This window comes from Oryctolagus cuniculus, chromosome 4 (genome assembly GCF_964237555.1).
Source record: "Oryctolagus cuniculus chromosome 4, mOryCun1.1, whole genome shotgun sequence".
NCBI lineage: Eukaryota > Metazoa > Chordata > Mammalia > Lagomorpha > Leporidae > Oryctolagus > Oryctolagus cuniculus.
The window spans coordinates 125,891,669-125,917,887 of NC_091435.1; the positions used below are offsets into that span (position 1 = coordinate 125,891,669).

General features: G+C 40.6%; 1 protein-coding gene across 4 annotated transcripts in view; it reads right to left on the reverse strand.

Annotated features, from left to right (window-relative positions):
* MME (membrane metalloendopeptidase) overlaps positions 1 to 26,219 on the reverse strand; it is a 102,467-nt gene that overhangs the window by 65,352 nt on the left and 10,896 nt on the right. For 3 of the 4 annotated variants that reach the window (XM_008266181.4, XM_008266182.4, NM_001101685.1), the window contains 1 exon segment: positions 1,010 to 1,171. In XM_008266181.4, coding sequence (XP_008264403.1) covers positions 1,010 to 1,171 — 162 coding nt within the window. 4 annotated transcript variants of the gene reach the window in all.

Sequence of the window (26,219 nt, forward strand, 5' to 3'; positions counted from 1 at the left end):
CAGGAGCCAGGTGCTTCCTCCTGGTCTCCCATGCGGGTGCAGGGCCCAAGGACCTGGGCCATCCTCCACTGCACTCCTGGGCCACAGCAGAGAGCTGGACTGGAAGAGGAGCAACCGGGACAGAATCCAACGCCCCAACCGGGACTAGAACCCGGGGGCTGGCGCCACAAGCGGAGGATTAGCCTAGTGAGCCGTGGCGCCGGCCCTGTCCATACTTTCTAAACTTGCCTGGAGAGTGTCTTAGCTGTGTGTACAGATACAAACACACAAACATACCGAGAAGTCAAATCTCAGTAACATTTTATAATGGCTTTAACATGGTTAGGGAAAGAAACCATCCAAGCAGTTTTTAATGGTAATCATTTAAATTTTTTCTTCTGTAAAATGGCATAAAATGCCATCTCAAGGAATGATAAAGTTTATGGTTTGCCTACCTATAAATGAAAGGGGGAATGCTACAAGATGCCAACATATCCTTCTTTTAAAGATTTGTTTATTTATTTATTTATTTGAGAGACAGAGTTAGAGAGAGAGGGAGAGAGAGAGAGAGTCTTGCATCTTCTGGTTCATTCCCCAAATGGCTGCAGCGGCTGGAGTTGAGCCAATCTGAAGCCAAGAGACAGGAGCTTCTTCCAGGTTTCCCATGTGTGTGCAGGGACCCAAGCACTTGGGCTATCTTCTACTGCTTTCCCAGGCTGTATCAGAGAGCTGGATCAGAAGAAGAGCAGCTGGGACTTGAACCAGTGCCCATATGGGATGCCTTTACTACAGGCAGTAGCATTACTGGTTCGTCCACAGGGCCAGCCCTAAGATGCCAACATATCTATTTCTGTGTCTAGCACTGTCAGCTTGACCCAGTGGTAGTACACAAATCCTGAAGAAATGATCAACTTTAATCTTTTGGATTAAAAGGCTGCAAGGCTAACCCCTGCAAGGCCAACAGTTTTATCTTACAAAATGAATCTATTAAGAGAGAAATCTTTGACACACAGACACAATCTCTACTAACCTTTCAAAATGACTTCTAGCTCATCTCTTAAAATGTCAAAGTTACTGTAACGGGAGCTGGTCTCCGGGATGACGTTGCGTTTCAGCCAACCACCACAGGCATACTTGAAAAAGTCTGTGCAGGGCTCAGCAGTGGCATCCATGTTCTGGATCAGTCGAGCAGCTGAAAGACCAGAAAAAGGACTTGATAAAATGAATGGCATATTTCTCATGTAGTTTAGAATGTTGAAAAAGAGGCATACTGCTACTTCTCTGTGATTACATCAATGGGACTAACATTCATTTTCCTTACATGCAACAGTCAATTCAAGTGGAATAATGAATACTGTCCGTACATAGTCCTCTACTATAGCTGGTTCACTTTATTCTTAAGTGGTCTGGCACCCCCTCACTCTATTTCCCAACCACCACCACCACCCCCTGAAAAATTGAATTTCTTGCTAGTTCTTCAGAAGAAAAAAAAATATAGGTCTACTTGGCCTTGGCCATGGTGAGCCTGGGGTTCACATTACGTCACTGTTCGCTGATAACTCTAGTTGCTGACTCTGGTTCTCAAGGTGCTGTGACTTATGAGTGCCTCTGAGACTGCAGGGAATGGGGGCCTGATACGGATTTCTATCATTTTAGTAAAGATCTGAGACCACAGGTATTTCTCCGTGGATTTTGCTCACGAATTTTTGCAACTAAAATTTGACCTCCAATTTGCATTTGTTTATGTAGAGTCTTATAAAATTGGCTGTAAGCTTGTTAGTTTTTCTTATGTCCACTCTTTTATCTTTGAGAAATATAATGGAAATATAAATTAGCCAACACTTAGTTTTTATAATGTGCAAGACACTGATTCTGCTACATTCTACAACTGCTAAAAAGATGAGTCAAATATGGATGCTTATCATTGAAAACAAGAGTGGCCCAATGCCCACAACGTCTACATCTGCTACTGTCTTTCCCACTTTCTTTCTCAACTTTCTTACAAGTTGAACTCTTTGGCAATGAAAACAGAAAACGCAATTGAGAATTCATCTGTATAAAGAGAGTATAAGTTCTCGGGCCAGTGTCATGGCTCACTAGGCTAATCCTCCACCTAGCGGTGCCGACACACCGGGTTCTAGTCCGGGTCGGGGAGCCAGATTCTTTCCCGGTTGCCCCTCTTCCAGGCCAGCTCTCTGCTGTGGCCAGGGAAGGCGGTGGAGGATGGCCCAAGTGCTTGGGCCCTGCACCCCATGGGAGACCAGGAGAAGCACCTGGCTCCTGCCTTCGGATCAGCACGGTGCACCAGCCGCAGCGTGCCAGCCGTGGCGGCCATTGGAGGGTGAACCAACAGCAAAGGAAGACCTTTCTCTCTGTCTCTCTCTCTCTCTCACTATCCACTCTGCCTGTCCAAAAAAAAAAAAAAAAAAAGAGTATAAGTTCTCAAATAAGCTTTTGAAAATACCTCATTTTCTGAATTAATTAATTAAAAACTTCAAACAATTGCTGAGCTGTGTGAATCTGCAAATGTGCCAGCTTGGATGGTAAATCGGTTTTCCAGATGAGCCGTAAGCCCCCACTTCTAACCACTTCTTGCACAAGTTTGCTTGTTGGCCATCTCAAGCCCCAGGTCTTTAATGCTAAACTATGCGGGTTATTTGAAAACCAATCCTCCTTTGATTTTATGTTCTGGTATACAGCACAGTTGTCATCACAGCCTTCCAGACTTGAAACTTTGGTTGAATCTCTTGCCTTACCCTACCTCCCAACATTGGACGTAATGGTACTTACTTAGCCTCTTTTCCATACTTCTCTTCCCATGGCCAGGGTCACCTTGTTCCCATTTTTATCCTGTTTTGATTGTAAGTCACCCTTATTTTATACATTTTGCAGATTTTTCACAGATTAAACTTCCCAAAAGACTTTTTTTCATAGTCCACAACTTTGTTCAAAAATGCCGATGGTTGGATGTTTCCTAGATTAAACTACAAACTCCTTAACCTGGTCATGAAATCTTTACCAGGCTAAGTCTAAGCTGCTACCTTCCCTTTTTACCCTCCATTTTTATAACAATTCTGTTCCCAAAAAGATGATCCATCTTAATGTGCCACAAACACGTCGAGCGTACTCCTAGTCCTCTGCCTTTGCTTCTGGCTCCTCACCTCCGCCCACGAACCCCCACCCCCTGTTTTAACTGCCCCTCCCTCCATTCTGTCCAAATAGTACCCACTGTTCAAGGCTCAGTTCATGCCCCTTCTCTTCCCTGAAGCTTCTGTGACTTCACACTTCAAACATTTCTTTATCTGAATTCCTGTGAGCTTGAGCTCATCGCCTTACTCAGCCATTAATGCTTAGAGGATGCTGCTTTGGGCTTTTCACTGTGGACACCTACTCTGTCTCCCTAATGGGTCTGTTGACATCACTAATATCTTTGCATTCCCATCACCCAACACCTGCTTCACAGAGGCCACTTTTGTTTACATGCTCCTGAGTCATCTAGGAGTCTTCTGAGTTCTCTTCTTTCACACACCCCACCGCTGCCCCTACAGGCCAGATCCATTCTCATTTCAACAACTCCAGAGTCCATTCCATTCTCTCCAGGCTCACCACTTCCATTCTTCCTCAGGCTGTTTTTGAGACCAAGCTATGGCCCCAAGCCTCTCCCTTCTGAGACCAGCCTGTGCTCCACAGGTAGACAAACATTCTAAACCATTTCTGCATGGCATCTACCACTCCAAGGTCTCCAGTACAGTCACAATTCAGCCTCCTTAGCATATTCTAACTTTATCTAATGAAGGCCCTCCCTTGATACAGTCACACCTGGGCCATGAATACACTGAACTTCTGTGAAACACTTGGCAGTTTTTCAAAATCTGTAACTTTTCCCAGGCTATTCCAGCCCCAACATCTACAAGTCTATCTTTTAGTATTTTTTTCACCTTCTGAAATTTCAGAGATTTCCAAAGCCCAGTTCAAGCCTCCTTCTTTGTGAAATTGTCCTAATGAAGTCTCTGAGATTTGTAAGCATCGCATTAGTTTTTTGCATTCAAATTATTTACTTCCTCACCTAGTCTAGCTCCATTTAGAGTAGAGAATGCATTTTCCAGTTCTCACAGAACCTAACACTCTCCTCAATCAAGACAATCAGATGAAGATTAAGAAACCATGGGTGGCACCATGGCATTGTCTGACTGACTCACCGGCATCCCATTTGAATGCTGGTTCAAGGCAGCTGTTCCACTTTACATGCAGCTCCCTGCTAACACACCTGAGAAAGCAGCCAAAGAAGGTCCAAGTACTTGGGCCTCCACTACCCATGTGGGAGACCTGGATGGCATTCCATGCTCCTGGCTCAGCCCTGGCTGTTGTGGCCATGTCTTGAATAAAGCAGCAGATAGCAAGTAGGTCTCACTCTCTCTGTGTCTCCATCTCTCTGTGTGACCTCTTCTTTCAAATACATTAATCTTTTTTTAAAAGGCAGCTGATCTCATAAAGGTACAGAAAAAGCAGTAATTCCCTTGAATTTTGAAGGACATAAAGATATGATGGGGGAACTGAAAATAAAGACCCTAAACACAGGATTTTCATGTCAAGCAGAAAAATAAAAAATGGACCCTGAGAGAAGTGCTAATGAAAGACATTATAATAACACACTTTTTGCCATTTTACATAACTTTTGGCTTTTAAAATACTTAAAAAATTTTCAACTGGATGTTGTAAAAGCTTCTGCCATTTGGGGGGCACTTCTCTCATCTTCCCCTCTCAGGGGAAACCACTGGTTTATGGTACGACACCACAGAGCCATCAACTTTTACTCCATAGAGTAGCAAACAAGCAATGAACAAGTGGAGTGAACCAGAAGAGTCATGTGCAAGTCTTATTGCTGTTGAGAAAACCACCTGAGCCTTTAAACACCTGTAAAGGATGGGTGCAGGTCCTGAGTGAATGCAGCTATACCTCCCACATCTTCCACTAGGAACAAAGATTAGCCCTCCCTGCTTCAGGTGAATTTCCTCACCTGATACCCAGTAGAGCTACACTACCTACCCCTGCACAAGGATCCAAAGAAACAGGGTTCAATTGGTGAGGAATACCCAATGGAGAGAGCAAAAGAGGCAACTTTGCTAACTCCTTCCTGTGCCACTTGGTAAACTGCTCTTTGACCAGAGCAGTTTGATTGAGCATGTGTGTTTCCAATCACTTCAAAGTGAGTTCTCTATTCTGATGAAAATTTTGGTGGAGAGTCCAAGGCAAGTCAACGGCTAGCACTTTGTTGCTAGGTCTTTGATCAACCTTCCTTTAATCTCTTATCATGGGTTAGACTCTCCTTTTGCACCTCATCCCCCAGACCTCCTCCTCCTCCGTGTTGACTTGTCTTTGAAGTCAGGGGTAGACTTGTGGGTAGAAGGGCCACAGGAAACAGATGCACAACTGTCAGACAGGCTGTAATTGTTTTGCTGTTTTGTACTTTGTTTTGAATTACTCAACCTCTCCACACTGCCACACCTGGGCTCTTCAGATGTTTCCTTACCTGTGGGTTTCTATCTTCTGAGTAAACAAATGTGGTTTAAAAATCAAACAAAATCTCTCTCCTTAATAAGCAGACGTAAAAATGACGTAGTAAAGATGAAAATGTAGTGACATGGAATGTTGTTGACCAGATGTTTAGAGTAAAAAAAAACTATACTCTGATCTTTAAAAATCTGAGAGTACTCACACAGTTAATGAAAAAATGGAATTAAAGGATGATAAGCTTCTTTTGGTGGCAATCTATGCATGGTTTTTCATGATACGCATCCTCTGTACATTTTCTGAGGACTCCTCACATATAAAAGTGCAGCAAGCCCACAAGGATAACACTAAGGCACCACAGCAGTCCCATCAGGGTAGAGGGATTATGAGTGTGCTGTATTTTGTATTATTTGCCTATCTTTCTTCCAAAATCCATATTAGATGAATACACATTGGTTTTCAACAAGGAAAAAAAGCTGATTTTTAATTTAAGAAAATAGTCACATAAAGACAAGAAAAGTAATCTTCTGTTAATAATGAGCTTATTTCCTACAAATGACAATTCTGAGTGTTCCAGGCTGATAATAAATGACACACCATTATTTCCCCTAATCTCCTTGTAACATTCTCCCAACTTATTTGACTGTAGAAATTTAAAAACAAACTCAGCTACCATCTGCAAAGTTATTAATTACTGCATTCATTACTGCAGGCCTATTGTGCAGGTATAAATTAGGAGATACTTTTATGAGCTGGAAAAATGTTTGGGTTAAGGCAGACAGACCTGTTTGGAATCCCAGTTTTTAGTTGGACAAGATTAAGTAGTTCCCCCCAAGACTAAGCAGCTAGTAAATGATGGATCCCTGAGACTGGCACTTTCATACGTGTGGCCCTGAGCTCACGCTCTTCCCTCCATACTTTGGACACCGAAGGATGGGGGCATGTGGGACGTAGTGCACAGCACTGTCCTCTTTTCCATCCTTCCCAATTCCCCTCTACCTTCTCTTGTCCTGCTCTCTTCTTCACTTCCTTTCTTTCTGGCCACTCTGTTGCCACAATGTCAGTCTTATCACCAGCAGTTCCTGCTGGGCCAAAGGCAGGAGAAAGTAACAGGAGATTGATTATTCGAATATGACTTCTTCTTAGCAGGGTAAGCAGACAAGAATGCGGTTGGAGGCTACTCATACTCACCAGCTCCTGCCTAACATGTCTTTAGAGTACACTGAATTATGGAGCGTGAAAGATCTTAGCAATACATTTACTTTTCAGCCCTGGCTAATCATGTAAATCATCTGAGAACTCTTAAACACACAGATGCCCAGGATCCACTCCTGATCAAATAATCAGAATCTCTGGAGTGAGTCTCTGCATTTTTAAAGTCTTTCTAATGTTCAGGCAGGGGAAGCACCAGATTAGACAATGGAGAAACACAAGTGAGGACAAGGATATGCAAAATCTGAAAGGAAAGATGGTCCCATTTCTTACAAAGGAGTAATTCCTATTTCAATTCGCAAACAGGCTGTCATCATGGTGACCCATTTTTTCTCTCTTAGTGACTTCAGTTTCCTAGGAGTGCCTGGCAAGTGATGCAGGGGACCTCATGTGTGTCTCCTGAATAAACCCAGCTCCCCCCAGGCCTCCACTCTGCTCTCCTGCCTTTAGTCTCTGCAACCTTCTGCCCAAACTCCACTCCGCAGTCTGGTAACCTCTGGGTTTTGAAACTGCATGACCCAGGGAAAATGTCATCCTTCACTGACTTGAGTCTCCAGCAGGGCTCGTGGACTTCCAACATAACTGCTCTGTTAATTTTTACCTTCTTCATGCCTTTCTTTGCCAAGAACAAGCACCAACATGCCTCATTTTGGAAAGACTGTAATGGCCATAGTTCTACAATATTCAGAACCTCTTCCCTGATGGCCAAGGGATCTTCCTCAGAAGAGACGTGAGGCACCCTCCTGCATCGGTCTGCCAGACATGAGTAGACTCAGGATTCTTGTTACACTGGACCCCCACTACAATTCTATCTTGAGAAGAGATCCTTGGTCTGCCATGAATGCCAATGGCTCCCATGCCACAAAATCTCCCCTTTCCTGTCTAAACGCCATGCTTTCCAGCAATAGCCATCCTTTGCTAATCGAAGGTAAAAGTTGGGGTACTATATACAACCCAAATTTCAATGTTGATGCATGTGCATTCCCTAACCACTAGTTTTCTCACCCTGTAGGTGTTTCTTTTATTATCATTTTCTTCTTTTTTTTCCTCTACGTCCTGGAAGGCACAGAAGACCTGACCTGGGGGCCTGAGCCTTTTCTCTCTGTCTCTGCACAGAATGGGGAGACCATGCACCCCCAGTCCTCACCAAGAGAAACAGGGTGATGTGAGTGTTTTAAAGGAAATTTCTCAAGTATTCCTGAGAATTTTATCATAAAAGGGAAGAAACCTGAAATAAATATGATTTCTATAAGCAGCAAATGGATAAACTAGTTCACATAAAATCTTATGTTACAGTACTTTTTTATAGATTCAATTTTCTTAAGTTGGTACCCACTTAGTAGGTCATTGATGCTTTCCCATATGAATAATTCATAGGAATTACAAGACAAATATGGTCGATTCTTGTTATTCGTGGGAGTTATTTTTGTACAGGGTCACCAACAACACAGAATTAGTGAATATTCAATCACTGCTCCTAGGAGAAATACAAGCACAGGTTCTTGTAAGCTTCATCACACCTGATCAATATATAACATTATTTTGTGTTTTTGTCTAAAGATATTGTATGAGATATACAAGGGAACTTCAAAAAAAATCTGTGAGAAAATGGAAGTAAAAAAGAGTTTATTTTGATGCAATTTTTTTAAAACCTATGCAGTCTGTTTCCTAACGAGCATTTTCTATGAACTTTTTGAAGACCCCTTCAGATTATTGGTTTATTAACATTCAGTTCACACCAGTCACAGTATAACTCATGTCTGAACACAGTTTATCTGATATCTGTACTTTCTGTGGAAAGCACATCACAGCCGTCTTGTACCCAGACACCATAGCATAACACTTCAACACTGTACTTGTGGGCCATTTTAAACACTGAAATCAGCAGTAACAAATGCAAAAGTGAGAAAATTTGCTACTAAAATGACTGCAAAAAGGACCCTTGTGGGCATTCTTCTTGTTTGTCTTCACCTAGGCACATGCAAGTAAGAAAACTCGAAAATTTTTCATTAATCTTTGTGTGTCTGCAAATGGCTGTGAAAGAGCTGAGAGTACTAATTTGAGGGTGATAGATAAACTTCAGTGATATGCAAATTAGCAAATATGGCATCCACAAATAATTTGCATTAATCATACTAACCACTTTGGTGATTTTTGAAACAGGTAGGAAAATGTAAAAGAGAGGCAACAAAAATTTAAATTGAAATGAAATACAGATAATGACTTTCTCAATTACTATTCTAATTTGAAAAACTTGCTCATTATATGTTAGCCACATTTTAAATGGGTTAGACATCTGGGGCAGGAGTGTGCCACAGTGGTTAAACTGCCAAGTGGGATGTCTGTACCCTGTGCCAGAGTGTCTGGGTTTGAGTCTGTTTTCTGTTCCAGCTCCTATTAATAAACACCCTGGGAAGCACTATGTGTGGTTGAAGTACCTGGGTCCCTGCCAAACATGGAGTGTACCCAGATTGAGTTCCTGGCTCCTGGCTTTGGCCTGGTCAAGCCCTGGAGGCTGCAGGCATTTGAGGAGTAAACCAGCATATGGAAGCATTCTCTCTGTCTCTCTCTACCTCCCTGTCTCTAGGTGTCTCTGCCTGTCAAATGAATTACTTTTGTTTGAAGAACTGAATAGGCTAGGCATCTATTTTCAACATATGCACCAAATATACACCCCTGACTCCATTAAACTCCTTAATTAACTATTATTGATCTACATGAAAGTAAAGGTTAGGGAATACTACCTGAGCAAAACTGTTTTCAGCATATTTTCTTCAAATTGGCCTAAGCCTCAGCTTCCTGAACCCTGGCACACAGCATTCCATAATTAGTCCGAGTTATGACTGCTGGGTAAGTGTCCAGAAGAGGTCAAAGGGATGCTGGGGCACACAAGAGCAAATACTTTTCTATTACAACCTTCAGATACCCATTTCTGACCCAACCTTCTGTCAGAGATAAGTGCTTTATTAGCAGATAATAATAGCTTGAGATTAGTAGACCATTTTTGACAATTTGAAAATGTCAGTTTGACAACATTCTGACTGTCCTGCTGCCCTCATTCCCCCGCTGCCACCCTCCTCTCACCATTCTCCAATCAAAATGAAGGCAAACTCAGAACATTTGGAAAGAACACAAGGAAAATGCAATGTAATCACAACGGTTCACAAAGGACTCCATTCAAATGGCAGCAGTGTGGAAACTAGAAGCTGGGGGACCATTCCTGAAGAGAAAATGACTGAAAATTAGCAAGCACATGGATGCTAATACTAATAAAAATCAAATGGCTTTCATTGTAAACATTCTAGATCTTCCACAGCCACTCTTCAATTTTAAATGAAAATATCTGCCCCCAAATTGCTTTTGTGATGTCTTCGTTGAAGAAAGGTGGGGAGTGGGAATAAACCAGATGCTTACTGTAATAATTCAAACTTCCTGACAATGACTAAGTTCCAGGTAAGTCAAGGTCAAATGTTGAACTTGCCTGATTTTCAGCAAGAACAGCCACATACAACTGTCCAGCAACTGCCTGCAGATTTACACAAGTAGGTCTAGGAGAAGTTTCTGAGCACAGTGAATTTCCCCTGTACAGCTGCACTCTCAAGTAAGGAGACCTATTTTTGGTGTTCTAGCCTGAGTAGTAGTTTAGAACTACATCCCATACACAGATACTCCTAGACTTATGATTGGGTTACAACCCAAAAAAACCCACTGTAAACTGAAGATAACTGTAAATTGAGAATGCACTTAACGTACCTAACCTATCGAACACCACTGTGTAGTTATCATTTGCTTCTCCCTCATGACTCCATGGCTGACTGAGAGCTTTGGCTCACTGCCACTGCCCAGCACCCCAAGAGAGAGAGGATCATATTTCCTATCACTAGCCCGGAAAAAGATCAAAATTCAAAGCGTAGCCTCTACTGGATTTGTACTGCTTTTGCACCATCATAAAGCTGAAAAATTCTAAGGTGAACTGTCATTAAGTCAAAGACGGCCTGTAGACATGTGACTAATTTATGCTTAATGCAGCAACATTATAGAAACAACACAAATATATATGTACACACACAGGCATGAGCCTGTAATAGTAAATCCAGAATCAATCTGCTATCAGACTTCTAGATAAACTCACTATCAGATTTATATATAAGATTCAAACAACATTATTTTTATTTGGGTTCAGCCAAAGATAAGTAAATGAAATAATGATGATAATAATAATTAAACCAATGTTTGACATGTCAGTCACCAAGCACTTACTTCTTGTTGGGCGGTTTTATGAATGCTTTATTGTTTGTTTTTGTTTAACCCTATATTGCAATTATATTCATGTCTACATTTTACAGATGTAGAATTGAAGGTAATTAATTTGTGCACATCATCCCAAAGCAAGTAACAAACTAAAATTTGAAGAGACCAGACCCAAGTAGTCTGGTCTTTTAAATTCTAAGTCAAATCGCCTCTTTGTTTTGTTTTCCTTGTTTACAACTACTCTATAGACTAGAACATATTGACCCTATTTTAAGAAAATCTAGACAAAATGCGGCTACATGCCCAAGGTCACCAATATGAATTCAGATTGGGCTTAGGTACATGTTAAGCTGTACTTTTTTTCTACAGTATCATTCTGCCATAACTCCAAATCACATTAAAGGATTTCCCAAAGCTCTACAGAGAAAGAGAAATCCAAATTAAGTTATTTAGCAACCACTGTTTTTCTTGACATCCAATTAAGATTTTAATTGTTCCATAACCTGCGCGTGGTTACATGGATTTTTTCACCTCATTTGGCACTGGGTTTTAGAATTCTCAAGTCTAATGGACCCACAATAATAATCTTTAGTTGGCACTCCCCAAATTAGTGAAATTCATCAGCCTTATCTCAGAGCCCATTTCAATGAATGGCTCACAGCCAAAGGAGGACTGGCAATAATTTTCCAGTGGGGATTCCTCCAAAATTCACAACCAAAACATATTCTGTTAATAAATGAAAGCACTGTAACTGTGTTACATTAAGTTAAAGTGCCATTAAATCTAAAAATACTTTTTCTTGATTAAGTCCAATTTGCATTTGGAATCCTAAAAGCCTGTTGGCAGAAAGCTGTTAGGGATTCCACTGTAATTTCAATACAATACTCATATAATTTATCAGATTTGCTCTTGATTATCATGTCAATCAATGACAATGTTCCTTTTTAAACTAAAGCTATAGAAGGTCATGAAACAGCTAAAGAGTTCCCACAGCAACACCCTTTTGGTAGCTCCCAAGCTCCCTGGATAATGGTGGAAAAGGAAGCAGTGAGACTACACACCCTTGTTCCTTCTGTTTAAACACTTTGTCATTTTGTGTAATGTCATTGGTCAAAAGTGACCAGCAGACCTGAATAATATGCAATTATTGAGAGTAACTCAATGCATTCTGCCTTTACATCAAAATTTGGTTAGGGAGTGGTGCAAAATGTCAACAGCAAGAGGACAAGTAAGGTCAGTGGCGCTTCCAGAATGCTGCCGAAAATGAAGTCAAATTGTAGAAAGGCTCTTCTACGGTGAGCACTATTAAATGTAGTACCTATTAATAGGTTGTGCATTTAGTTGACACAAGACAGCATTTGTCTTCTCATGTTTATAGTTTATGGGGAATAACAACATTCTTTTCTATTGTAGACGATCCAGAGGATTTTGTTAAATCGTTTGTCTTTCTATTTATTTTAATTAATATGCAACACTTGTATCTTTTATGGGGGTACTGTGAAATATTTTAACACATGCAAATAGTATAAACTGTTCAAATTAGACACTTTGCATTTCCATTTCCTTATCTTTTCTTTGTGTTTGGAGTCTATCAGCTCCCGTCTTCTAGGTCTTTAGAGTGTATAACTTGTCACTGTGAACTATAGCTGTGCTATGGAACTCTTGAACCTGCTACTTCTATCTGACTGTGTTGGTACCCTTTGTCCAAACTCCTTCTATTACCCCTCCTTCATCTGCCTTCTTCAAAAGATTTTTTTGCTATGGTGCATTAAAAGACTGAAACTTTTCATGTCATTTTGACAGAAATTTTTGTGTACCTCTGTATATCAGAAACTTCAGGAACCTAATATACCACGGTAAATAAAGACATAATCTCTGCTCTCACTGAGCATGTAGGTTTTCGTCTTAAGATTGTTTCTTTTAAAACTAAATTCCTATAATGTAACTGCATCTAGATATAAGGGGTTCTTTTGTTATACTTGGATCTCATTTTCAGTTCCCAAGCTTACCCAGTGTTCAGCTGCCAAGTGAAGTTTCACCTCTCTGTGTAAGCCAGTCAGGTGCAGCGTGCTTCCATAAATGAGTTTACACCTGTAAGTGTGGGCTGACTAGGAATTTGACTGGCATGTTGGGAACAAACTGACCCGGGACAGAGGAGTCTGAGAGGATGATGGTGATTGAAGAACAACATTTAGATAAATAATAGTGTCCAAGAGAAGAAGAGCTCAGACACTTAATTAAAAGAGGCCTAGAAATGAGAAGCAAGGAATTCAGAGCAAACTTACGAGGAGAACAGACCAGACTGGTACAGACTTTGGTCCTAGACAGCGAGAGATGCTTACCCATGCAGGAAATCAGCTGAAAATTCTCCCGACACTGGGAAAACAGAGGGAAAAGAGACACTCATAAAGAACCTGTTTTCTCGTTGACCTATTTTGAGCTTAGGAAGGTAGAATTAGCAAGGTGGTGAATTAGACAACTGAGGAAAAAGCAACCAACTTCACCACTAGCAAAGATTTTTGATGGATCAGACAGGAAGGGGCTAAGCCTAGGAACCTTGACAGAGGAATACAGAACTGAGAAACCTGACTTCCATAAGCAGGACAAAGCCAGAGTGAAGACAGTTTTTACCTCTGTATATTTCTATCAGGTGCCCTGACAGATCACCTTGTCAAGGTAACAGTGGTGTTGTGACTTCAAGATAAGGCACCTGAGAATATATTCATTTACTCAACCAATACTTACTGGTAACGTATTATGTGCTATGCACCTTGTTAATTACTGGACATAGAATGATGAATAAGATACAAACAGTCAGCACTTACATTTTAGGTGTTAGCACTTAACAGTGAAGACAACAGAGCAGTTGGGTTCAATATCCAGCCCTTGCTCATGCTAATGCAGATCCTGAGAGCCAGTGGTGATGGCTAAAGTAATTGAGCTCCTGCAACTCATGTGGGAGACCTGCACTGAATTCCTGGCTCCTGGCTTTGGCCTTCACCCAGCCCTGGCCCAGCTCCAGCTTTTGCAGGCATTTGTGAGTAAACAAGCAAATGGGAGCTCTGTCTCTCTCTCCCCTATCTTATCCCTCCCTCTCTCTCTCTCTGCCTCTCAAAATAAATTAAAAAATGAATTTAAAAACCTAGTTTAGTTAGCATAAACTCGATACTGGAAAACTAATAACAAGTATGTGAAGCATACTGGGTACAATAGGAGCAAAAGAGAAGTTTTAAGGCAAAGGCAATGGAGAGAATATTTTATTCATTGCTTCATTCATTCCTTAGGCCATTCAACAAATATTGGAGTCTAGTACTGAGCTATGCACCAGGTAATGGGTGACAACCTTGACAAATAAAGGAACCTGGAAGAGGACTGGCATGGAGAGTGCTTCTGGTGAGCATGGAGAACCAGGCCATCCTCTGAAGGAAGGGACAAACCTGGAAAGCTAAGTTCCCAAAGCTGAATGGTAGAAGCAGAGATCTGGCTTTTGTCAGTTTACCCAGTGCAGAGGATGGGTCTGATTATGGAAAAGAGGCCTCACTCCTACTGAGATTGCAGAAAACAGCCAACCCTGGCCTAGAAATCTTCGTCATGGGCACCTCACGGGCATAGCTTTCCTTCCATTCCAAGCTGTCATTGTGGCTGACCACAGAGTTCTAAATCATCTCTTTAACACATACCCTGCCAAGTCAACATAAGCTTTCATAAGCCCACGCTTGGGTAAGCTCTTTCCACAAAACCAGACAGAGTTCCCGTGGACTACAGATATGAAGCTGCCAGTTGCCCTCAAGGTTCACACATCAGGGCATACAAAGGGTGACCACATAGTGAGGTGAGGGGGTGGAGCCTCAGCCCATGAACATGGAAATGGATTATTAAATCAGTATGGGATGGGAGAGGGAGTAGGAGGTGGGATGGGAGTTGGGGTGGGAGGGCGAGAAAGGGGGGGAAGAACCGCTATAATCCAAGAGCTGTACCTATGAAATTTATATTTATTAAATAAAAACTTTCTTAAAAAATCAGTATGGGATGAACAATTTCTGAGAACTCAAAGTAAACTTCAAGGTAACCCAAATTATAAAAGCAATGATAACTGTAACAGACCAGGACTCAAACAAACAAACACCCACCTAGGGCAGGAACTTTAATCCTCAACACTTAGAATAATGACTGTCCTATTACGGATACTCCCAAATGATCCTTCATTCTCAATTAATTAAGTCTTCCTCTAGTTAGTTATCACCATCTGCTATTTACAAAACTAAATCCCACACAGGCGCAGTAGCAGAATCTGAAAAATATTTTGATTATGGTTTATTTTTGTTACTCATTAATTTTTAGAATTGATTTGTATTGCTCATTTAAAGCCAGATAGGTAGTATCTATAATATTTTTTTAACTTGTCACACATAATTAGATTTTTCTCTTACTGAATAAAACATGGCAAAAAAAAAAAAAAAGATTAATCTCTACTGTTTTGTAAATCACCAGGTGTGGTACAGAGCTGGCTATGTTGGCATATATCCTGAATGAAGCCGCCCCTTTCCCAGTGAGTGACAAAACATTTTCTTCACTTAAAATGTGTGTCCCTTACACAAACGCAGCTCAGGTGTAAGTGGACTGCCCAGCTTGGTGAAAGGGAATTCTGTTTCAAGAATACAAGGGATCAGGGGAAGTTACTGGTGAAAAACAGCAGAAAGAAACTACAGAAAGGGAGAGGACCAACAGGAAGCTGTGAGGAAGGAGCTAAAACCAGCAAACATGTGGTGACCTAAGGAAGTTTTAGTTCTTCAGGGTCTGGTAAAAAGTTACGAGGTTAGAAGCTAAGCTATATTTCAACCCCAGGAAAGAAACGCAGAAATTTAGCTTCCAGAATTAGAGGAGATCCCTGAGGATCTGAGGCAAAAACCTGACTGCCAAGGCGGAGGTCACAGGCAGCTCACCAGGAGTGGGGCCAATGAGCCACTGACCTTGGCCCCAGGGACTACCAGGCCTGGAATGGGGCTGGAACTGCACAAGGGCCCCACTTGGAAGTCAACCAGAGTTTGTCAGCTTTCCAAATCTTCTCACTTCTTTTCTTTATATCCATTTTATTACTATGGTTGATATGTACCATCAACATATCCTAACACTTCACAACTATCTTTTATTCTCCTTTAAAAGATTCATATTTGCACATTTATGAGTTTGTTGAAGGTGACTTTCAAGGCTTGGTTTTTTCTCAATATTTTTCAAGTCCTTTCTATAGAATATTATGCACATCGCTTTTCGGAAATTTACACGAGTTAATTACTATGTGTATATTACATTCTTTACTAAATTCATTCTACTATGATTAAATTATTGCTATTTCACACATACAATGGTTACCATTTTGTTCCTTGGCTGCTAAGTAAGCAAAATCAGAAATCACCATATACAAGGCTATTTCAAAAAAAAGGCTATTTGCAGAAAATGAAATTTTAAAGTTGTTTATTTTGTTGCAAAAAAATTGGAGCTCATGCAGTTTTTTTCACAATATGCAATTTTCGTGAACTTTTCAAAACTACTTCATACATATGTTCTAGAGATAATGAATTCATTTTAGCTTCCTCACTGACATAGTTATCAGAAATATCCTAATTTCATTATATCATAAAATTAAGCCAAAGAAATAAATAAATCTTTCTTTTTTAGAAGTATTTTTAAGTCACTGCTGGATGTCTTATTTTAAGTCTTTTTAATGATTTAGGAGTTCTTTAAATAAGAATTGATTTGAAGTTCAGGAAAGCCTTGATTAACAACAACACCAACAATTACTTAAAGGTAGGACCTGGCCCACATCTAGCATTTAATACTTGGCTTGCTCATTTTCCATTAAGGATCAAGCACAGAGAAACAGATCCACTCCTGGCTGTTGGTTACCCCTTAATTGACTTCAATTTGATTTCCCTATCATTTAGTCTGTGCTATGACCCACCCTCTTTGTCATTAGCTTCAGAAGAGTGCTGTAGTCAGACTCTGAACTGAAGACGTTTTGACTTCTGAAATACGACAATCTTGCTTTGTTTTGAATTTTGAAGGATGACTGTATCTCTGATAAATGTTTGAACAAAATATTTTAGGTAAAAACTGTTTGAATTTTTATCTAAGCTTGTGGAGAGTCCAATAAATTAATTAATTAATAATTCTAATTCTATCCAATAGAATCCCACAGCAATGCGAGACAGGAGCCACCGCTCTCTCTCCAGCATCTCCTCTTACTGGTTGCCATTCTCCCTTCTGAGTGACAATTACACATGATGGCTCATGAATCAAAAACTCTGCTTCATCCCTGTCATCTATTGATTTTCCAGTAATTTCATCTCTTTTTTAAAGGCTTTGACACTCACTTCACATTCTCCTCTTCCACACAAGTTCTACCATCTTCCCAGGTAATATCAGAGACAATGTGGACAACTTCTACTACATTCTAGCATGAGAATTTCTTGACCTGAAGCTGGAGTTGATGGGTTGCAGGTTAACCTGTGCTTGCAGCACTGGCATCCCACATCTCCGAGCATCTTTTTGAATTCCAGATGCTCCACTTCCCATGCAGGTCCCTGTTAATGTTCTTGGAAATGCAACAGAAGATGGCCCAAGTACCTGGACTCCTGCCACCCACATGGGAGACCCAGATGGAGTTCCTGGTCCTGATTTCAGCCTGGCCCAGCTCCAGCCATTGTAGCCAACCAGTGGATGGAAGATCTCCATCTCTTTTTCCTCTTTTGTCTCTTTTACTCTGCCTTTCAAATAAATAAAATAAATCTTTAAAATAAATAAATAAAAATAAATGAAAGGAATTTCTTGACCTTTGAGCTGTCTTAACCTTCACCTCCACTCCACATTGGTATGTGAATTTTCATGGCAACATCTGATGTTGACATCACCCCAGAAGACTTACTTCTGAACGTGTCAGCTCAACTAACCTCCTCTCCGACCTTTCAATTCTTAGAAGTTTTTCATTTCTTTATTCTCTCTATCCTGCTCTTCAAATTCTCTGAGCACTCTCACTCCATGTTCACTCTATTTTTACTTTTCCTTTCTTTTATCTTCAATCCACCCTATATCCTGTGATACCATCACTGAAACTCTCAGCTCACCAAAGGATTTAATTCCTCTGTACCCTAAGAAACAGCCTAACTTGAGTTGGTCTAGCTGCCTTTCCTTTCCCTTCCAACTCTAGTCTAGGATGTTTAACGATGTGTTTTATGTATGTATTGATTTGTCTATTATCTGTCTCTTATTTTACTGTAAGTTCCCTGTAAGAAGAGTCTTATGTTGTTCCCTTTTGAATCCCCAGTATCAAAACAATGCCTGACCATAAATACGTACTGAAGACATCATCAGTGATGTTGTTGAAAACCCACAATTGCTGGGTTTAATGCAATTTCAAAGTATGGCCTCAGTTTCAACATGGTCCTTGGTCTTGGTAACAATGGCTCACTTCTCATATTGGCCAGTTCCAGTCTTCTTTCTCTGCCTTGCTTTCTTTTGCTACCAGTTCATTCCCAGGAGCAGATTTTGCCTCTTAATTCACAGTAAACCAAAGCAACTGGATCATGATCTACTCAGTTTCCTATCCTTGCCAGCCTCCAAACCTATCTTGCACTCACTGCCTCCTTCCCCCAGTCTTAGAGGCAGAGGATGCAGTCCCCTGTCCAAGAGTAACCCTGTCTTCTTTTCTCTCTACCTGTCTTCTCTCAGTTGCCCATGGACAAGATCTTTCCCATCTTCCATCTGAATCGTCAACCTCTTCCACTCTGCTCTCAAGGTATGTAGCAGAAAGTCCCCTGACTGCGCAGGAATAGCAAAGATTTTGTCACTCGTCTCTTGGTGCAGGCCTCTGGCTTATTTACTCCTAAGGTTTAATCAGTGACAAGGGAAGGGCTGACATCAAGGGTCTGTAAGGGTTAAGTCTTCACATCAAGGTTGCCAGTGGTAAGTTGTGCTTTACAAGAAAAAGATTAAGTTGCTCATTTCTGATTGTTCTCATTTAACTGATTCAAAGTGTGACCTGTTACTCTCTACGCCAAGATAGAACACAACAGCCACAGAGAATGTCAATAAAGGATGGCACACCTGTATCTGGGAATATCTAAGACATATTACATTTTCACCTTTTCTCTCTCATCTGCTCATTTTCTGTCTGGCTACATCCTCCTCTTCAAAAACAGATAGTTTGCTTTTTGATTCCCATGAAAAATCTTTAGAGAGTACATCTGAAATTTTCATAAACTAAAGTGTTAAATGAAATATAACTGTGCATTTTACCTACAGTACAACTCCCAGAAGGATGTGTAACATGAAATGGGCTGTCATAACTCTTTGCTGTTTCCCTGTAAAATGATATGTTTTTAATTCCAATTTTGAAGATAGGGAAATGAAATAAAGGAGGCTAAACTGGCTTAATTAAGATCACATACCAATAACACAGAATGTAGCCAAAACTTACATCATAACTCTCTGAATTAAAATTGACATAGTGGAAAAGCTTTCAAAAGATTGTGCCTTAATTATTCATAACACTTGCACCTTTTTGAAACAAAGTTCACAATTTAACAGTTCTTCTCCTGCACATATGTCTTACTGGGATTTGTCTATCTACAAGCAATTCATCTGATTAGTAACCTACCGTGTTCCTAAAAGAATTCAAAATGACCTTACGGTAAGGGATATATAAAATAAACTCATATACATTACACAAGAAAGGAAAATCGTGACTGGAAACATACTAATGAATCCAATTAATACAAAGAAGTGCTACGTTTACAAATTGAAAGTAAATTTGATTCTTGACTCTGCTGGTCAAGGTGAAAAGGGAAACATCTCACAATATCTGTATGAAACCCACATCTTTTTGAAGAAGCAGGTCTACCTCTGGAAACTGCCCTACGGTACATCTAGGAGTCTGGCATAGATTCAGGCAGGTACTATACCTGGCCACATATGTCTCTGGCTTCTTCTGCATGTAAAATAGCAAGGGATGCAAACAACACTTCCAATAACTAATCTTGAAATAATTTTAATTTCATAGTTAATTTACTATTTCCACAGGTTTTCAACAATGTAATTTTTATAAAACCATTTATCACTTAACAACAAGGATCTTTCCTGAGAAATATGTCATTAGGAAAATTCCTCATTGTGTGACATCACAGAAATCACACAAACTACAATGTCACTGGGAGATAGAATCTTATTGTACCACCATTGCATATGTGGTCTGTCACTGGCTGAAACATTGTTACATTCAACATGATTGTATAATCAAGTAACAATAGCTCATTCAAACTGAGAAGTGTAAGTTAATTTATTAAGCAAAGATTTAGGAGATATTGAAAACTACATGTAATATTTTAATTGTGAAAATATAATTCCATAAAAATATTTAAGAGCAAACATAAGATGAAAATATAATTAATGAAAAATGGACATAGGACACATAGAAAAAAGATGAGGGTTCTTTTTTATTTGTTTTTAAGCAGCTTTGGAGTTACTAATTGGCATACCCAAAAATGCAACCAGTGTTTTTGGTAAACATTCACAGTGGTGACAACCATCACTATAATCTGATTTTCGAATACCAGCACCACCCCAGAAATCTTCCTCATACCCAATTGGTGCCAATCCCTGTTTCACCTCCAACCCTAGGCAGCCACTGCTCTGCTTTCTTCCTCTATAAATTTTGCCTTTTCTGGAAATTGCATATAACTGGAATTATACAAGTAGTCTTTTGTGTCTGGATTATTGCATTTGACATGATACTTTTGAATACCTCTACAATTCTGCACGTATCTGGAGTTTGTTCCTTTTGATTGCTGGGTAGTATTCCAGTTTAGAGCAATACTGCATTTTGTTTATTCACCTTTCCTTAGACTTTTGAGATGCTTCTATGTTTTGGCTTTTATGAATAATGCTATAATGAACAATCACATAAAATTCTCTGTGAGGACGACTGTTTTCGTTTCTCTTAGGTAATAACTAGGAGTTGAACTGCTTGGCTGTATGCTTGGAATGTTTAACTTCATGTAAAAACTGCCAATTTGTTTTCCAAAATGGTTCTCAAATTTTTAGGTAGGCTGTATTTAGGTAGGCTGTATTTACATTTCCACCAGCAATGTATGATGGCTCAGTGTCTCCTCATCCTTATGAATAGTTGGTACTGTCTCACTTTTTATTACAACTTGTGATGATTAATTTTAAGTATGTATTTGACTGAGTTAAGGAATATCCAGATAGCTCATAAAGTCCTATGTCTGCTTATATCTCTGAGGGTATTTTTGGAAGAGACTGGCATTTGAATCAGTGGACTGAGAAATAAATATCACCCTCAGCATGATAGGTGAGTATCATCCAATACACTGAGAGCAAAGTTGGAACAAAAAGTAGGAGGCAGGACAGATTCTTTTTTCCAAAGCTGGGACATCCATTTTTCTCCTGAGGTAGGATATCAGAATTCTAGGTTCTTACGTCTTTAAAATCTAGGATTTACATGCTGGGTTCCGCTAGCTAAGACTTCAGACACAGTCTGAGAATCACATCACTGCTCTCCTGAGTCTCCAGCCTGCAGAAAGCAGATGCTGAGACCTTTAGCCTCCACAATCACATGAATGATTCCCATAATAAGTTCTTGCATATAGATTGATGGGTAGAGAGAAGATAGGTAGATAGCTAGCCCATTGATTTTGTTTCTCTAGAAAAACTTGACTAATATGCAGCCCTTCCAGTAGGGATGCAATAGGGAGTTTTGTTTTTTTTTTTCAACAGAGAGAATATAATCTACTTTTCAATCAACTCAGAAATAGAATCAAAATAAGCCCCCACCAACCCCCCACTCAAACTCTGAATAGTCTTAAAGAATGAAGACTTTCAGGATTTAAGTGCTTATGTTTCTTCTTGTTTTGTATTTTTCAATTTCCTTAAAGTAATCTGTTACTTTTATCAACTTGAGCTTCATATTACATCAAAGTCTTGGTAAAAAACACCTTGTTACCGCCGTGGCTCAATAGGCTAATCCTCCACCTTGCGGCGCCGGCACACCGGGTTCTAGTCCCGGTTGGGGCGCCGGATTCTGTCCCGGTTGCCCCTCTTCCAGGCCAGCTCTCTGCTATGGCCAGGGAGTGCAGTGGAGGATGGCCCAGGTGCTTGGGCCCTGCACCCCATGGGAGACCAGGAAAAGCACCTGGCTCCTGGCTCCTGCCAGGATCAGCGCGGTGCGCCGGCTGCAGCGGCGGCCATTGGAGGGTGAACCAACGGCAAAGGAAGACCTTTCTCTCTGTCTCTCTCTCTCACTGTCCACTCTGCCTGTCAAAAAAAAAAAAAAAAAAAAAAAAAAAAAAAAAAAAAACACCTTGTTACCTTGCAGATGAGCAGGGCAAATCAAAAACACTTCAGCTACAGAGTGATCTTTCCATATCTCTCAATCTAAAATGCTAAGTGTTACACTACAGCTTATATCACCCCCTTGTCATATAGGTAATTTTTGCAGCTATAAAACAAAATTGAATTTCCTATAAGCTTACCAGGCCCTGCTAATTTTCTTTCCCTATAACTACTCAATTCAACTTATCTATGTTTTCCATTCCTTAACCGTGCATTAAAAATATACATATCTGGTGAACTACTGCTTCAAATTCTCCTAGAAGGTAAGAAAAACATTACATATGGATCTACTTACATAATCGACTCCCTTTCATAGAAGGGATTTGATTGGCAGATATTAATTTTAGCTGGAGACATTTTAAGGCAAGTAATACTACACAGCTATCTTGAGAACTGTGTTAGAGAAGCTGCCCAAAGCAAACTCACATGTCATATTTAAATTAGCAAAGGCGGGCTGCAACGGTCTTTTCACCAAGTTACCTGCTGCATTGTCCTTGCCTGAAGGTTTATTTCAAAACTAATAAACAATGAGATAGCCTCATTTCCTACTTTGAAAGGTTCCTAAAGGGTCCACAGCCCCCAAAATTCAGTGTGTAGTCTTTCCTGTATTTGTCTAATGGTGCCACTGGAAACTTTAGGGTGTTAACAGGCAAGAAGGGGACATCATGGCCTACAGTCAGAGATACCCCATTGCTGCCAGGGAAGACCAGCTGGTACCCCTTCACTTAAGCAATAACATGATCTGGTACTGGCAGAAATGACCGGGCATTTAGACAGTTAATTTCATTTCAATGATCACTGCTCATGCCATGCAAAAGAGGTAACTAAATCAGAATATGAAGACATTATCTCCTCATACTGAAAATATCTTTCCAGTGAACAGAATGCCTCCTTTCCTTATGTTAATAATTAAGTATTCATTATAAGTTTACTTGGTATGTAAAGAATTAAAGTAAAGGAGTAGAAAAGTTCTGAGAAGTATTTTATTCACATCTTAACCCTCCACATATCTGTTTTTATTTTATTTTTTTTTAAGGTTTTATTTATTTATTTGGGAGGTAGAGCCACAGACAGTGAGAGGGAGAGACAGAGAGAAAGGTATTCCTTCCACTGGTTCACTCTCCAAATGGCCACAATGGCTGGAGCTGTGCCAATCCAAAGCCAGGAACCAGTAGCTTCTTCCTGGTCTCCTATGCGGGTGCAGGGGCCCAAGGACTTGGGCCATCCTCCACTGCTTTCCCAGGCCATAGCAGAGAACTGGATTGGAAGAGGAGCAGCTGGGACTAGAACTGGCACCCACCTGGGATGCTGGTTCCGCAGGCGGAGGATTAACCTACTGTGCCACGGCGCCGGCCCCCACCTATCTGTTTTTCAGGGCTGCCATAGACATTTGTGCAGTGTACAACCTGCACAGCCACACAGGTGGTCTTTTTCTCTCTTGGGAACTATATTGCTCATGTATCTTAACCTGGTTTCTCCATCCCCTGGATAATACAGGACCACATTGCTAAAACTCACGTTTAAACCTGTAAGTCCCTGTTGCATGTTGATGTGCTAATATCACTGATTAAGTTGTTGACTGATCTTAGTAAAGTAGCTGGTTTCTAGCGCTTAAGAGACATTTAATCTTCTGCTTCTCAGTGTGGTTTAATTATTTCAGTTCCCTGAAAGTCTTCTTATATCTCTTAGCTCTACTTTCTACTCAGAAGGAACTCATTCTCATAAACTATATATATAGGCATAAGGATTAACTTCTTGACAGACCCTAGTCTCCTTTGAGGCAACACCAAGAAGTGGTCATAAACACAGGCTCTGAAGCTAGGCTGCCTGGGTTAGATCCCCAGCCCACATCTGTTCATCTGTAAAAAGAAGGTATAATGACACCACCTCACAGAATCATTACCAGTATCATTTGTGTTAATGCATGTAAACCTCTTACAACAGTGCTGGACACATAAGCACTCAGTAAGTACAAACTATTACTATTCTGCCTTTATTTTATTAATCTATTATTATCCTCCTGCAATTTAGTATCACAGTTATTCCTTGATTTCTCTCTTTTTGTGTTGCTATGACAGATTATCTGAGACTGGGTAATTTATAAAACACAAAACAGAAATTCTTTTTCTCATAGTCCTAGGGGTAGGAGGTCCAAGACCAAGGTGCTGGCCTCCAGTGAGGGCTTTCTTGTTAGGTCCCCAAATGGCAAAAGATGGAAGGGCAAAAGAATCAATCTCCTCCATCCAGACCTCTTTATAAGGGCACTTGATTCCACTAACAATGGAGGGGCCCCATGGCCCAATCACCTCCTCAAGGCCCCACCTTTTAATACTACCACTTTGGCAACAGCAGAATTTTGGAGAGGACACATTCGAAGCACGACATCCATTCAACATTCCCTATCTCTGTATGTTGTATGACTTTTTAGTAACAAAACAGCCATGTTGATGGGAAGTATATGTGCACATGTTCTTTAACAGACTTAAAATAAAGGAATGATGGGAGGGTGCAATAATTCCCCGTAGCTGCTATTACAAATTACTTGAGGTAATTATTGAGTGGCTTAAAACAACACAAGTTTATTATCTTACAGTTCTATAGGTCAGAAGTCAAAAAAGAGTCAGCAGGGACAGCCATTTGACCTGGCGGTTAAGATGCAACTTGGAATGCCTACATCCCACAGCAGAGAGCCTGTTTCAAGTTCCAGCTCCTCCACTCTGTCCCAGCTTCCTGCTAATGTGCAACCTGCGAGACAGCAGGCAGTGGTTCAAGTGCTTGGGTCCCTGACACCCACATGGGAGACTTGATTGAGTTCTAGGCTCCTGAGTTCAGCCTGGCTCAGCCCCGGCTGTGTCTCTCTGTCTGTTTCTGTCTCTCTCTACATTTCAAATAAAGACAGACACAGAGTCAGCAGAGCTGCGTTTCTTCTGAATGGGGACGGCAGTTCTTTCACACTCTAGCTTCTAGGTGCACACATTCCTTGCTTGGTGGCTGCATCACTCAGACCTCTGCTTGCTCTGCTTCTGTTGTCACACTGTCTTCTGCTATGGTTTAGATATGATTTGTCTCTCAAAGGCCTATGTGCTGGAGGCATGGTCCCCAGTATGGCAGTGTTGACAACCTACTGGAAGATGGCTAGGTCATGGGGGTATCACCCTCACAAGGAACTAATCTTGGTCTCACGAAGTGAGTTCTTTCTGAAAGTGGGTTGGGGTGTTCACAAAGCAAAACCACACTTCTGCACACAGCCAGTTCCTTCTCTGACTCTGATTTTCCTGCTTCCCTCCTCTCATAAGCACACTTGTGATTTCACAAAGCCACACAAATAATTCAAAGTATTCTCTTCATTTCCAGAACCTTCACTTAATCCCTTTTACCATGTAAGGTAGCGCATTCACAGGAACTGGGATTGGACATGAACATATTTGGAAGGCCATTATTCTGCCTATCACAAAAGGAAAAGCCCTGGCTATGACCTGAAATCACTGAAACCAGTGGTCCCCAATCACAGGGGATTCCACTGCTCCCAGGTATGTCTGGTCCTATATGCAGACACTGGTTGTCACAACTGCAAGGGGCTGCTACTGGAAACCTAGTGGGCAGAGACCGCAGGTGATGCTAAGTATGCATAGAACAGCACCCACAGCAAAGAATTACCCAAACCAAGATATTAACAGTGAAGCTAAGAAACCCTGATGTAAAACATAAGATTTCTTGAAATCTTCTGAGGTAGGAAGGGTACAGTGCAATGGCAGCCAATTTCAGGATTTAGACTTATATCAAGAAGTCTATAAAATTCTATACAAGTTCCAAAACTCCAAGTTTCTGTCAATGTTATGTGGTAAGTAAGTCATGAATAGTAT